Source organism: Carassius carassius, chromosome 6 (genome assembly GCF_963082965.1).
Source record: "Carassius carassius chromosome 6, fCarCar2.1, whole genome shotgun sequence".
Classification (NCBI taxonomy): domain Eukaryota; kingdom Metazoa; phylum Chordata; class Actinopteri; order Cypriniformes; family Cyprinidae; genus Carassius; species Carassius carassius.
Window position 1 is genome coordinate 21,948,333 of NC_081760.1, and position 15,963 is coordinate 21,964,295.

General features: G+C 39.2%; 1 protein-coding gene across 5 annotated transcripts in view; it reads left to right on the forward strand.

Annotated features, from left to right (window-relative positions):
• LOC132142491 (ras-associated and pleckstrin homology domains-containing protein 1-like) overlaps positions 1-13,733 on the forward strand; it is a 55,520-nt gene extending 41,787 nt beyond the window's left edge. For all 5 annotated transcript variants that reach the window (XM_059552396.1, XM_059552398.1, XM_059552397.1 and 2 more), the window contains 10 exons: positions 691-768; positions 3,941-4,100; positions 4,205-4,326; positions 4,949-5,014; positions 5,380-5,523; positions 6,067-6,177; positions 8,946-9,044; positions 9,247-9,367; positions 9,556-9,695; positions 9,866-13,733. In XM_059552396.1, coding sequence (XP_059408379.1) covers positions 691-768; positions 3,941-4,100; positions 4,205-4,326; positions 4,949-5,014; positions 5,380-5,523; positions 6,067-6,177; positions 8,946-9,044; positions 9,247-9,367; positions 9,556-9,695; positions 9,866-12,475 — 3,651 coding nt within the window. In that variant the 3' untranslated portion in view covers positions 12,476-13,733. The remainder of the gene's footprint in view (positions 1-690; positions 769-3,940; positions 4,101-4,204; positions 4,327-4,948; positions 5,015-5,379; positions 5,524-6,066; positions 6,178-8,945; positions 9,045-9,246; positions 9,368-9,555; positions 9,696-9,865) is intronic.
• The last annotated feature ends 2,230 nt before the right edge of the window (positions 13,734-15,963 follow it).

Below are 15,963 nucleotides of genomic sequence, written 5' to 3' on the forward strand. Positions count from 1 at the left end.
GTGATTGGGCACGCTACCAGAGACATGCAGCTGTTTCACAGAAAGAGAGCGAGACAGTGAAGAGAAGGGGAGGTCTCAATCCCTCCCAATGTTGAGGAGTAGAGTTGTGTGTAAGGTGCTCTGGGTGTAAAGATATGTGAGGGGAAGCGTTTTCATCTGTGTGTCGCGTCCAATGCACATTTCGCCTTTACGTTCCTTCAGATTGAGCAGCAATAGAAGTATTTTTGGGATTATTTGAATGATTTCCATCAAAGGCCAGTCCTGCAGCAGCTCTGAAACTTCAGCTGGAAGTACCTGTCAGGCTTCGAAATAGTTGACATTTGTGACGAGAACGTCCATTTAATGGATTTAAGAAATATTTCAGCTGATACAAATCTGTGTCTTTAAATTTGAATTGCACAAATGGACAGCCATTTCTCTAGGGAACCATTAACATGAAAGGTGGTCAGGAGTGATCGTGTAACTTCCTTTTGTGTCCTGGTTGCTGGTTGATCAGATTTGCAAGGGTTTAGGGTTTGTTTTAAAAGGTCTGAATGGATGTGATGACTGCATGTTGGAGAGGGCAGGTAAGTGTAAACAGAAATTCACATGTATGATTTCATACCTCAGTAATGGATGAAACTAGCAGACTGTTGGCGTAATACTATGTGAGGGTGTTTCTTTGTTAACATGTCATTTTGTCATTCACAGGAGGAGCAGGCGGCCAAAGCGAAGGCTGAGAAAATCCGTGTGGCACTAGAGAAAATTAAAGAAGCCCAGGTGAAAAAGGTGAGTCAAAGCCCCTGTGAATCTCAGTGGTCAGTGAACCTCCTCTTTCACTGCATGATGCAGCCCTTCAGACGCTCTAGTGGGAGATTTCATAGGATGAATGCAGAGTAGAAAATAGGTCACTCATGTGTCTGAGTCTCTGTCTGCTTAGACCGCAAAATGCACAAACAAGATGTTGGTGACGCTTACGATTCAAATTACTTGTTGAAAAATTTTCATTGTGGATTTTTATTGTCATTCAAGCTGGTCTGAGGTTTGCGTTTATTCTTGAGAGATGATCTATCCTATTACGCTATTCATCTAAAAGGCACTGTCAAAATAGATGCCACCAGGCACATGCTAATACTAAGTGAATGAATTAGACACAGTACAGTGATTGGGCCTCTGTACCTGAGACAGATGACTGTTTCCATTCATTATGTGTATAAAGAAAACTGACAGCATTGAGCAGCAATGGTGCAGTGAGACCGATACGGAATGATACTGCGTCAAATACGCTTTCTATAATACAAGAACAAAAACAGCAGAATATAATAATATACAGTTGTCCAAAGGTCTGAGACCCCATTGAAAATCAAAAGCTGGAAATGATGAGAGATTTTAGCATTTAAGAAAAAAGTTTTAAAGCTTAATATATATATATATATATATATATATATATATATATATATATATATATATATATATATATATATATATATATATATATATATATATATATATATATATATATATATATATATATATAATAAAAATAAAACTCAACAAAGGTCACATTCAAAAAGCTTATTTCTTAAACTGACCGTTAACTCAATAAAATGTCAGAATTTCATATATAGAATAGAAACATTTTCACAAGTGGTCTCAGATCTTTGGACCCCAGTGTAAATGCTTGTGGAGGGAAAAACTGATTTTGCAGACCTGAGCAAATTTTTAAAAAAAAAGTCACGTTCAATTTAGTCAAAATTCAAAGTCATGTAAAGCCACAGTGATTCGGTTTAGTCGATAAGAGGCAAATGAGTGATTGTTCTGTCAAAATAAGTCTTTCCTACATTCATCAGAGTCAGTTTGTGATTTTTTCTTGAGTTTGTACTCAGTTGTTTCCTTCAGTTGGAATGTTATTGCACAGCGTGATAGAATGTTTGTGCTGAAGTCAAAGAATGAGGCAGGCCAGATATGTCATATAGAGTGTGTTTGTTGGAGCACATGTGTGAGAGCTAAGAGAGCATAAACCTGTAGGGTGTTTTCTGCTGAGGTCAGGCTTGGAAAATTGCCACATGCTCCCTAATATTCTGATGGCTTTCAGGACCCCTGGCAGTGCTGTCTTTAAAAACTTCTCTCTCCCTTTTCTGTGTTCCTTACTCTCAAGAAGAAATAAAATGGAATGTGAAATAGAGAGGGATGAAAGCCAGTTGTACTTCCTGTTCCCAGTTAGTCTTTATTAAAGCCACGTTTCTGAAGATCCACATCGTATTCCAATTCAGGCCTATACATTTTTGAGCAAAGTAAAACATTCAGATTTGAACAACATATTTGTAACATTCTGTACTCATTATAATTTCTTTTCCATCTATACAATATCCCAACAAGTGCACAAGCTTTAGATGCATGCCACATTTTTCTTGAATTTGTTACAAACATTTATTTAATAAATGGTATTTAAAACATTTGATCTTCCTGATATATTTAATTGGATATAAGTGTGACCCAAGGTCTTAACAAGGGTGCCTGTCAGGAGATGTTCGTAAGATCACATTACAAAATCACATTTGTCAAAACTGATTAGAAGACAGCATCAGCATGATGTTAATATGCACTTCATATTATGGGACTTGCAGTTTGTACTGACCAAAAAACTGTTTAATGTCCAGGGTTGGAAATAAACTTTTTTGACTTACTCAATTTGACTACAACAATTTTAAGTTACTGGCCATTCAGAACATCTACTATTAAAATATAGTCACTGCTTAGATTTCAGCACATTCATTTCATTAATTTCTGAAAAATCTAAATCTGAAAAACGAAAGAGTAGTGCCATGAAATTAATTCTGATGGTCACAAAATTCTCTGTGATTGCTCTTATAAAGCAACGTTTATTTTGTTGTAAATTCCACATATAGCACACTCCAAAATAAATGTTTAATGGTAAACATGTTGAAGATCAGAACATAAGCGATTAATAAATTGATCATTGTTTCTTCCCAAAACTCTTCTAATATCCATGCACATGGTCGATCTGATGGAAATGTTATGCCCCTTACTATACTGTGATGCTGTATCCTGGTGCGCATCCAGTGGGGACATAATTACTGATTATAATGACTTATTCTGTCTTTTTATGCGTTGCATCGTGCCACATAAAGGTAAAACCATTCTTCTGCATTTGTGATCGGATAAACAATAAATCGAAATCGCATCATGTGACCCCTTTAATGATAACAAAATTGTTCCCTATGACCTTATGATTTCCTGATGACAGCATTCCTGTGCCTTTCACGTCAGTATATTGACAGCTAATGTTTCATCGGGTTTTCTGGCTGTGTCACAATAAAGATACTAAAGAGTGCTTTTGGTGTCTGTATAGCGGTGAAAAAAAGTCTTGGAAATGTAGAATTTATCATAAACCTATGTAGTGAGAACAGATTAAAAAGTCTCTTCACCATTACGCCATTTTGCTATTGTTAAATACATCTTGTTGGAACGAAACGGAACAGAACATAATTTAATAAAAAGCATAACCTGCCAAATTAGCAAGTGAGTTGATGGCATCGACTTCCACGGTTGATTTTTACTGCATTTTTCAGGTTGATGCATGTTGATTTCAGTACCTGATTATTTTGATTAATTCAAAGTAGCCACCCTTTGGGCATTTGGTCAACCAGCTTGTCCAAACTATCCAACATCAGGTGCATCCTAGGATGAATTTTGAACAGTATTGGATGGATTTTCCATATTTACAGTCCAGTTGTTCACTACTTTTCTTTCTTTATCCCATCCAATTGATCTATTTCAAATTCAAGAATATTTATTAAACAGTAATTTATTTATTTTAGTAAAAAATGCACACAATATACTGTATATTTATCTACACAATGTGACTTTCCATGAAAATGTATGTGTACTGGAATAAACTAAACTTTTTTTTTCTTTCCTATTAATCTTTTTTCATCAGCTGGTGATACGTGTACACATGTCAGATGAGAGCTCAAAGACCATGATGGTGGATGAGAGGCAGACAGTCAGGCAGGTGCTGGACAGTCTGCTGGATAAATCTCACTGCGGTTACAGTCCGGACTGGGCTCTGGTTGAGACCATCCCTGAGCTACAGATGGGTGAGGATACCTGCACATGCTTAGATGACCTGTGAACCTGAGGGACAACAAGAAGATGATTTTTGTATCTTATTCTCGCTCACTCTTTCAATTTCCTTTTTCAGAGAGAATTTTTGAAGACCATGAGAACCTGGTGGAGAACTTGCTCAACTGGACCAGAGACAGCCAAAACAAACTCCTGTTCATTGAACGGATTGAAAAGGATGCACTTTTCAAAAATCCACAGGTGAAGCTCTTTTTTGTGACATATATACAGAAAAAAAATCTGATTAAACAGAGATTCAAAATCTGTTTTAATCATAGAAATAAACACTAATAACAAGTAATAAAAAATAGCTGAATTAGTAGCCAAATTAGAAACATTTTTACAAACCTAAACCATTCAAAAGTTTGCAGTCAGTACAATTTTTATTTATTTATTTGATCATATTATTATTATTATTTAAATACTTTTATTCCAGGAAGTTTCAAAAAGTTACAGATTTTTATATAAACTGACAGTAAAGATGTTAATAATTGTACAAAATTAAACATTTAAATGAATTTTGTTCTTTTGAACTTTCTATTCATCAAAAAAAAAAATCCTGAAAAATATGTATTGTGGTTTCCACAAAAATAAGAAGCGCATTTCTGAAGGATCATGTGACAGTGCAGACTAAAGTTATGGCTGCTGAAAGTTCAGCTTTGCCTCACAGGAATATATTTAAAAATTGTAGCATGCCTAAACTTTTATGTGCACACTCTGATCCAAACTTAGGCTTAGACTTAGGCTAATAACAAAAAGTTATAATTCTTTCAATGTTTTATGTTGTCACCCTGATTTACTTGTTGCATATTATGTTTCTAAGAACTATTTACTTGGGAGGAAGGAGTCCTCTGAGATGGCAGACAGAAACAAGGAGGCATTGCTGGAGGTGAAGCCCACATTATAATACTAATTATAGTTTGATATCATTATAGTACAATGGTACATTTTCAATTAAAGCACAGTGGGTCTCAAGTAAAACTCAGAAAAACTCAAAACCAGCTGAAGCACAAATATTTTTTTATAAAGGCCTAGACTAACTAGCCTAACCTCTCACTGCCTGCTGTGCATAAATTGATCTTTACCTTGTTTAACATGCAAATACATACACATAGTTAGTTGGTGTGAGCCAAAGCCTTTATCACTATAATGTTAATTTGGAAGTGTTGATTGTGATGTCCGACAGAGTTTAAAGATAAAATTTCAGAATGCTTGACAGTGTGATGAAGTATTTTGTATCTGTATGTCTTGAAGGAATGTTTTTGTGGAAGCTCAGTGTCTGTTCCTGAAATCGAGGGAGTGTTGTGGTTGAAGGAAGATGGCAAAAAGTCTTGGAAGAAGCGCTACTTTCTTCTGAGGGCATCTGGCATCTATTTTGTGCCAAAGGGCAAAGCCAAGGTCAGTGTTATTGTGTGTGTGTTTTTGTTTTATCATATGATTTGGTGTCATGTTCTCATTAGATGGACACAGATCGTAATGAACTCAAGTGGAATTTCCTGTTTATGGATTCTCTTTGGAAGTTCTACACAAACCATATGCTCTTTGTCATCCACTTACAATAAATCACGGACATTGATACTGTGACACTTTAATTTCCTCCATGCCTTATTTTCTTATAGAATTTTCATGTTCTTATACAATTTGAAATCAGTCACAAGCAAACAAGTGAATAATTGTTTCATGTTATTATTAAATTCTCTGACATTTAAGGTCATAGGATTGTCTGTATGTAATATGCTTTGGGACAGACTCACTGATATCCTCTTGTGGTTGATCCTGGGTATTTACTTCTGCTTGGTACCTTGAGTATATAGTATTTTTGTTTGCCTTTATATTTTCAATTTTGATCACTGTAAGCTATAAAGAATAAACCATCCAAATTTGACAACAGACAGTAATAAACATGAAACCATATTAATATGTTTATCTTGATCACTGTAGGCTTCAAGGGATTTGGTGTGCTTCCTGCAGTTGGACCATGTTAATGTTTATTATGGTCAGGAATACCGGAGCAAGTACAAGGCCCCCACTGACTACTGCCTGGTCCTCAAGGTGTGTGATGTTATGATTCCTTGTCCTTAAGCCATTTCAAATGATTGGCACTTGACTGTTACCTTTTATAAAACTGGTTCATATACTACCATTCATAGCTTTGGGGACTTTTTTGTTAAAAACGATTGATACTTTTTTTTTTTTTTTTTAAAAAAGGGATAAAACGCACAGTATGGAATTTTTGGCCACCAGGGGTCACCAATCAAAATAATAACATAAGACGTACTTTGATGACGTCGGGAAAGAGCGTAGGCTCATGGGAGTTGTTGTTCATTGGAACACGTGCTCTGTCGCTCCCCACATTCCTCACTCATTTTAACTGAGGCCGGCGACACACTGGATGCGTGGCGTGTCAGTTTTTAATTCGGCTCCCATGTTAATAGGTTAGAGCTTGCAGACTGCCTGTGTGAGCCGCGCGGAAAACGCGTGCTTGCTAGAAATAGAACCGACGCCTATTTTTCACGCGACACGCACGCGTGTTGGAAGCGTTTCCAGGCAAAATATAATAGGAAAATATGTTTATATGTAAATTTGTACACAAATACATATTAATTCATGACATTTTGATGTTTGAAGTCTATAGGTTGACATAAATTCAGATAAAATGTAATTTAAAACATAAATAAATAATTATCGATTTTCAATATTGCACCTGTCAAACATCGTCTATTTTGCCGTCAATACTGTTGACGGTGTCCTTTATCAGTAGGCTTTATATTTATGTTCAACATGAAGTATAGATATTGTTGTCATGAAGACAAGAGCCTGGTCTGTCAGCGGTCTCCCTTCACCTACAGCAGCAGCAGCCTAGTATTTTGACAATCACGTCTTTTCGAACGGAGAGATATATGAATTATCAGACCCCTATCAAATCAATATTCCATCTAGCTAGTAGTAATATATGTATAAAACACAATATATGTTAAAAAAAGCTACTTTATCCAGCTAGATATAGAACACATGTAGATTTACATTATACTCTACATGAGAGTCCGTCTACGTTTTACACAAGACATCATCGTTTCACAAAATATACGGATAGATATAGTTAGCTGAATGGATGCATACCTGTTTATTAGAATGCAAGCATCTCTCTGTAGTTTCAGCTTGTCACGAAGCTCTCTCTATCTTGGAAATGCAACTCCAATATTTACCCGTGTCTCGTTTCTTCTTCGTCCCAAAACCTTCTCAGGTCATTTATTTCACCCGTACGTTTGCGCTTCACAGAACGTGCAGGCAAAGCATAATCATGATCCATAACTAAGTTATTGATTGAGGTATAAATACGAATATAAACAATATAAATATAAAATATAATAGTCTCGATCAAGGCTAGCTAATACTTTTTCTTCTTCGTCTCGTCTTTGCTTCTGTTCACCTTTGTATTTGGCGGTTCCGCCGGAAGTTAGATAAACTAGAGGGGTCAAAGTTTATATGACGCCATAGACGGGCGACAAAACGGAAATAAAGAAACGTGCCGTGTCTTCTAATTAAACTATAATTTTCCCCGGATTTTAAAGTTCGTGGAAACTGTCGGGATAATGTAAGTACACAACAAAAAAATATATATAACATAGATATAGTGATATCTGCTATTTTTAAAGCAGAAAAAATACATATTGTGCCTTTAAAGGGGACATCGGATGAAATTTTCACTTTTTTGACTTTTTTTTTTTTTCTTTCATATAGTTAGGTTTCTGGCATAACTGCCAGCTCAGAAACACTGAAAAAAAAAAAAAAACAAGCAGCCAGTTTGTTATGGGCTGTGTGGGTCTAAAACTGTGTCATCCGGCGAGCTGTTTTAATTTGCAGCCGGTTTCTATGCAGATAGCTAGCTATATGAATGAGACCACCTCTGAGCCATATACAGCAGACGCCCCCAACCACCGGGTCGCAACCCACTACCAGGCAGTGGAAGAATTGCTACCGGGTCGCAAGAACATTCTGGGAAAAATGTGTATAGATATGACACTGTTATTTATTGCATGTTAATAATTGTACTTATTATTCAGTATTTTCATTGTATGCAATTGACATGGAGTAGCAATTTGACGATTTCATGTTGAATAAGTAAATTAAAGATCTTTTCTGCTCTGATCTGTTACATATTAGGGGCTAAACGGATTGCAGTTGATCCTTGATATATACGGACGAGATCCTATACTGTTCAGCACGCACGTGACTCGCAGATTAATTTGCCAATTTACATGTTCAATCTATTTTAAACAACAAGAATAAGAAACAAAATAGAGCTCAATTCGATACTCATGCGCTGTTCTAGTTGCATATACTGTATGTACACACAAAATTAGCTAATGTTAAAAACGCTTCACAGCACTGTCATTGTGCTTTAAAAAAAAATTCTTGCTTATCTAAAAAAAAAAATCAGTTCTGTGACTCTGTGGCTAACTATATGGACTCAGATGTGATTGTGTGACAGAGGGCTTTGCATTATGCACATTGACTAAACCAGGGGTTTTCAAACCTGTCCTAGAGGACCCCCCAGCGCTGTACATTTTGTATGTCTGCCTCATCTTACACACCTGATTGAACTCATTGGCTCATTAGTTGAAACTGCAAGACCTGAATTGGGTGTGTCTGATAAAGGAGACATACAAAATGTGCCATGCTGGGGGTGCTTCAGGACAGGTTTTATAACCCCTAGTCTAAAACATTGTTACTGCCCTCTAGTATTAGCAGTCTAAAGAAAATCTCTTGAACCATTGACGTCTTGAGTGTCTTGTTAGTATTGTTGATTGTGTCCACAGCACCCTCAGATCCAGAAGAAGTCACAGTATATCAAATACTTATGCTGTGATGATGTCAGAACTCTACACCAATGGGTCAATGGCATTCGTATTGCTAAGGTAATCCCATAGCTTGTCTATTATGTTTTCTGTCCAGTTAATGAAACCTGTGGCCTCAAAAAAATTGTCCTCTGAAGCTATCTGAAGCTGTCTAAAAGGAATTTATAACCAGAGCTCATGTTGGAAATTGTTCAATCTTCAACCATATATGTGTATATGTTGGGTTTATATAACTTCATCATTGAATGTGTTTTATTTACAGTATGGGAAGCAATTGTATGTGAACTATCAGGAAGCCATGAAGCGCACTGAGGCTGCCTATGACTGGTCTTCTCTCTCCAGCACCAGCATCAAGTCAGGAACAAGCTCAGTCAGTATACCTGGTGAGTAACTTGAACCTGATCACTGACTTTTGTAAACTCTTTTATGAAATCTTTTTTTTATTTTTTCAAATATCATTGAAAGTTATGGAGCATTTTCCTTCCTTTTTTACTTTGACTTGTTACTGTAAATTCTATTTGTTACTGTAGGTTGCTATCTGATGTTTATGCATATTTGTTTGTGCTTAAAGAGTCACAGTCACACTCCAGCCAGGCAGACAGTGGTATGTCAGATGGTACTTCATCCTCCCATGCCCGCTCCCAGAGTGTAGTCAGTTCAATCTTCTCTGAGGCATGGAAGAGAGGGACTCAAATAGAGGAGAGCACAAGGGTGAGCTGTCCTCTTTCTCCGGAGAGATGCATCTCTTTACTTCAGATTTACTTTACTTCAGTTAATCTCTTGATAAAACACCACAGAGTAAGATGAACCACACTAAAGGCGGATAGGATATTACATTAAGAAATAACATATAATTTTTTTCTTGTTTTATATTGGTTCAGGCAAGGCCAGAATCAATCCGTTCTACCCATTCAAGCTATAGCAGCCATTCTTCTCATCATGTGCCTCAACAGCAGCTTTCACACCCACAGCAACAGTCACATCCATATTCAGTTCCACTGTCACATGGAAGTGTCAATCAGCCACCGACACAGGCACAAGTACCACCCCAGGCAACTCTAGCCCCACAACCACCTCCTCCACCACCCCCTCCTCCAATTTCCAATATCCCCCACCATGCCACACCTACAGTGTTCGCCAAATACAGCACTATCACTCGGCTTCAGAATGCCACTCAGGCCACAATTCACCACAAGCCTCAGACTCAAGTACAGCAGCAAGTGCCACCTGTCCCACTGGCCTCCAAACCACAATCAAACAATGTTCCCCCAGGGGCTAACATCCCACCCCCTCCTCCTCCACCTCCACCTGCCCCAATGCCTCCACCTGGATCAGCCATGGCTGTTTTGAAACTTGGTCCTCCTGCCCCAGCAACAGTTCTTCAGTCCTACCATCCTCCTTCCCCCTCATCTCCACCTCCACCACCTCCTCCTCCCATAATGCCCATGCAGTCACAGTCTCTACCACTTTCACCTCCCATTATGCCAATGCAGACACAACCTTTACCACCTCCTCCTCCCATAATGTCCTTGCAGTCACAGCCTTTACCACCTCCTCCTTCCATAATGCCTTTGCAGTCACAGCCTTTACCACCTCATCCTCCCATAATGCATGTGCAGTCACAGCCTTTACCACCTCCTCCTTCCATAATGCCTGTGCAGTCACAGCCTTTACCATCTCCTCCAGCCTTAGTGCCAATCCAGTCACAACCCCTGCCACCTCCTCAACCCATAGTGCCAATCCAGTCACAGACTTTCCCACCTCCTCCACCCCCTCTGCAGGCTAATGGCCTTTCCCCTCCTCCGCCTCCCTTCACAGTACAGGAATCTTTCATATCCAATGGACACAAGCAGGTCCTTGCCCACAAATTTCCCAGTGTACCCCAGGATGTAATACCACCAGCCAATCAGATCCATTATCCTCCCCCTCCACCACCGCCACCATCAGCACCTACACTCCCTCCTCAACAGCATGCAGCTCCAAATCCACCACCACCGCCTCCATCAGCTACAATGCAGCTGCCAATTCATCCTGCAGTTTTGCCCAAAACTTTCACTGGTGGATTTCCACCCCTGACAGCACCAAAACCTTCGTATGGCATTCTTCCAGCATCCCCAGTACCTCCATCACCTCAAACTCCAGTACCACCACCACCACCTCCTCCTCTACCTAATGCACCACTGAAGAACCCACCTACACTACCCAAGCAACACAGCATCTCCAAGACACTACCCTTCTCCAGCCAAACCTCTTCAGTGCCATCTCTGGTTAAGCAGCTTGCTAGCCAGTTTCCTGTTGCATCTCCTGCAACGACCAATCAAACTGAGTCTCAAAGTCACAAAGCTCCCCAGTCCCCACCTGCAGTGAAGGCTAAACCAAAATGGCAGCCTGTAGGTCAAGGCCAGCAGCAACAGAGGTCACCTGAATTTCCACTGCCTCCTCCAGAGAGTACCCTTGCCTTTCCTTCACCTGCAACTCCGACACCACCACCTCCTCCTCCTCTTCCTATGTCAGGCTCCCCTATCAGGAAATCCCCCTCTGGCCCATCTGCAGGGGTCAAGAAACCTCCACTGCCTCCTCCAGAGAGTACCCTTGCTTTTCTTTCACCTCCAACTCCGCCACCACCACCTCCTCCTCCTCCTCTTCCTATGTCAGGCTCCCTTATCAGGAAATCCCCCTCTGGCTCATCTGCAGGGGTCAAGAAACCTCCACCGACTCCTCAGCGCAACACCAGTGCAAAGTACAATGCCTCTGTGGACTACCAGGAGTCCTGCAGGAACTTGGTGAGCAAGTTTAACCCCAGTTCTGCTTCATCTACAACAACCTCTAGTAGCTCAACCTCCAAAGATCTTTCTACAAGTCCCCGTGCACCCCCCAAACCAGGGAAGCTCAATCTGGTAAATCTTCCTTTGGTTTTGCAGAATAAATTGAATCAGAACCACCAATCGACTGCAGACTTCCCATCCCCTCCACCCCCAGGAAATGACATCTTCCCCCCTCCCCCACAGGAGTCTGACCTTCCTCCACTACCACCCCTTCCAGGTGATCCAAATGGTTTGTCTCCGAAGGTGGCTGTGGTCAATCCTCAGCCCCAGCCTACTTGGGGCAAGAGTTCCATGAGGAAGACACAACCTCATCCATCAATTCACTGTAACAATACTTTTAGAGAGTCTCCATCACTCTCACCACCTTCCATACAAGGGGGCCCTATTCCTCCTTCTTCCAAAGGCAACACACAGCCAAACTTCTTGGAGGACCTTAACAAGACACTGAAACGGAAGTCCTTACGAGTCTCTGGAGACAAATTGGACCCTGTGACCACAATGGATGACATGGCTTTGCCACCACCTCCACCTGAGCTTCTGCATGATCAATTGAGACACAGTGGTAGTGGCTTCATGTCCGGTAATATCTCAGGCTATGCAACGCTACGGCGAGGGCCGCCTCCTGCCCCTCCCAAGCGGGACCACAGCACCAAACTAACAAACTAGAAATCTGCAACTTTTCCTTGACTCTCTTGCTTGCTATTTTCATGTCTGTGTCATAGAGTTGTAGAGGAGAAAGCCATAATTTTGTTGACATGCTCTGCTTCCTCTGTACAAAACAGCTCAAGAAGTTTCAGCTTTACTGTGACTTTGTGACAGTGCATCAGTTCCAGTTCCATACAACTGTGGAGTGATTCCACTTCAACACCTTGGTACTGCATGGAAGAAAAAAATACATTAGACTATAAATCTTATTGTTTTTTTGGGAAGTCAAACATTTTGAACTTTGGGGTTGGGTGGGATTTTCAATTTTAATTTTAGATTGTTTATATATTATCGATTACTTAACATCTGAAGATATTTTGTTATTTCAGACTGAAGTTTGGTAATGGTAATGGTTGGATGGTTATTGCTGTTTGAGGAGTTTTAGATGGGTAAGTTGATTTAGACAGTGTGTTCGGTTGGTATATTAGTTTGGCACAACTTTAGCCATTTATGTGGCAGATCCAGTGCTCAATGGAGGATCTTGAATGTATCCTGATCACTATTGTTCTTTGAGCCGCTTTAAATGCGTTTTAGTTGTTATTGCAAAACTGTAACATGAAGGACTTGTTCAGGGAGTTGACTCGTTGTCTAGTTCTGTGAGACTGTGGAATGTTTGCTTTTTTTATTAGAACTGTTTAAATTGTAGATATTCTCATTTTCTGCAGTATCTTTGTTTAGGTAAGACAAATTACTGCCTTGCTGTTCCATGTTGGTCCTTGCTTCCTCTGGTGAACATCCATGCTGACTTTTACAAATTGTTCACCTATGGAGAGATAGGCTTCTAAGCCATGTGACTGAGTGACACAAACCTTATTCACATAGATTTATATAACCTGTATTACAACCTGTATTATTGGCTCATGATTACAGCCATGCCTTAAGATTCTATAACATGCGTGTACAATAACCGATAAAAATATTATCATCTTTCAAAAAGAGGCCATTAGGAAGTAAAATTTCCCTGTAGGTTTTACTTGTTAAAGGGTTCCGACATATTTTTCAACTTCATAATCTTACAGTGAGCACCTATAATGGCTCTATAAGAGCTACTTTGCATTAGTAAAAACAAGAATGCATATTATCTCTTATCAACATTTGATTTGGAAGAATTTGTTTATTGAATGTATTTACATTATCATGAAACTTTTCAGGCTGTTGAGAAGTGACTAACAGAAGTTATTATTTAAATTATTAAAGTTTCCGGTCATGATCCATCGAAGGTCTATGAACATCATGCTTTGCATATCTCTCTGCAAAATGTGTAATTTAAAATGAAATTATAAATGTTAATGTCATCCATGTTTCTGTTCTTATTGGGTTTCTTGTGAACGTTAATGCCAGCAGGTTTCTAGTTGTATTCAAATTGTCAAAATGGACAATTGCATTGTCAAAATGGTCTCCACGAACATGGTTGGTTTCAGTGTTGTCATGGTGACCTGCATGTATTGGTGGAGCCACATTAATGCTTGGTGTGGAAGTTGAATGTGTGTGGTCTACGAAGCTTTATTAGCATTGTGATTACAATATTTATATACCAAATTTGAAAGTATGAAAGATGACAAATTTATTTACTTCCAGTATCAAAATGATTTAAGTAAGGAATAATTGACAACGGGCCATTGAATTATTAGAAAAATAATGCACACCCGAGGTGGTGATGCGTCCAGGACGCAAAGCGGAGTGGCCGGTACACCTCAGATGTGCATTATTTTTCTAATAATTTAACGGCCCGGAGTCAATTATTCCGCTTATACTACAGTTACCATACCTCAAGACATCGATCCGATGATTTATTTAAAGGGATTCGTCCGGTTTTTGTACTTAAATCACTATTGTGAGTAGGACTATTTCTTCCACGTCTCATCAAATGCCTCTTTTACTAGTACCAAAACGTTGTTTTAAAGCTGGTAACGGAGGCTTGAGCCATTGATAGCATTCAAATGCAGTTATTAATGTAGTTATTAGAAAGGGCAAGAGAGACAGAGACACACACACAGAGAGTGAGAGAGCTTGTGTGAATTACTCTAACGTACCTATGTGCGTCTCTAAACAGCGCTGTTATTACATCGCTAGTTAGAAATGTCATGTGTAGCCTTTAAGTTGCTACACTATATAGGCTAACTGATAAAATCATCAGGGCAGCGCTGACAACACCTTTTTGTGCAAACTGCATGACCATTATTACAGTTAACTATGCGAAGTGATATCGAAGTGTAATGTGGTCAAGTGAGCTGCCTGGAACTACGTTCGCCGTGCGTTTCCCAGAAAATTATTTCACACCTCAGAACGTTCGTCAGTCAATCAGATTCAAGCATTGAACTATAGTATATATAGTATAAATAAGATTATAATCCTAACCCGTAAGGGGTGGAAATACATCAACTTCGCGCTGTGGATCACCAGATCGGCTTTCACCGTGGACAAGCAAGAGTCCAGCCCAGGGTTGACACATGTGGTTGCCGCAAGCAAGTATCCGATCCGATACTTATCCAATTCAATCCAATTATTTTTTTATCAGTGTAGAATTTCTATACTGCTCAGTGTTGACCTGATCACCACTCTTTTGTGTTAAACACAATCTACTACATACAGTATAAACAACTTAATTTTAATGAAACATAAGTGAGAAAATATAAAAATAATCATAGTCTATGACAAAAATACTATTATAAACTAGGTTAGTGGACAATTCAGCAGTAAAAGATACTCTAGATTCTAGAAAAATCTTGTTTATTGAGCCTTTTCTTTGAACAGTTACTGTGCGCTCTTGAAGAGAGTTTCATTGTTTTGACTAGTAACAGAATGCAACACGTAGTTTGATTGCTGAATGGAGGATGACAGACAGCCGCAGCGGAAAGAAGAGTTTATGTGAACTTGAATTTAAAGACTCCAATATTAATCTGTACCTCACATGGAACTATGGAACAGCTTCAGAACACTTTAAATATGTCCACGAAAATGTTTTGGTGCTTTATAATGTTTTTGTGCCTTTCGTTGGGCATAAAAATAACACTGAATAGTATACACACAATATCGGATTTGGATCGGTCTCGCCTGACCGATACCCGATCCGCAGAAAATGACAGTGTCTGAGCCGATACCGATCCCGAATATCGGATCGATGCATCCCTACATGTAAGTAATTTTTTTATATTGTCTGCAGTATGTTAAGCTATCCAATGCAATGTGATTGGCTGAATACCTCAAGCGTGTGACGGAAATGTTACACCACTTACCATACTGTGATGCCGTGCCCTGGCGCGACAAGACAAAAACAATAAAACCCATTACAAACGAGGCATTTGTTGCATCCAGTGGAGACATACAGTAATTACAGATTATAATTACTTATATTGTCTCTTTACTCATTGCGTCTTGTGCCACGTAAACATAAAACCATTTGTCTGCATTTGTGATCGAAGAAACAACAAACAAGCGCTACTCTACAC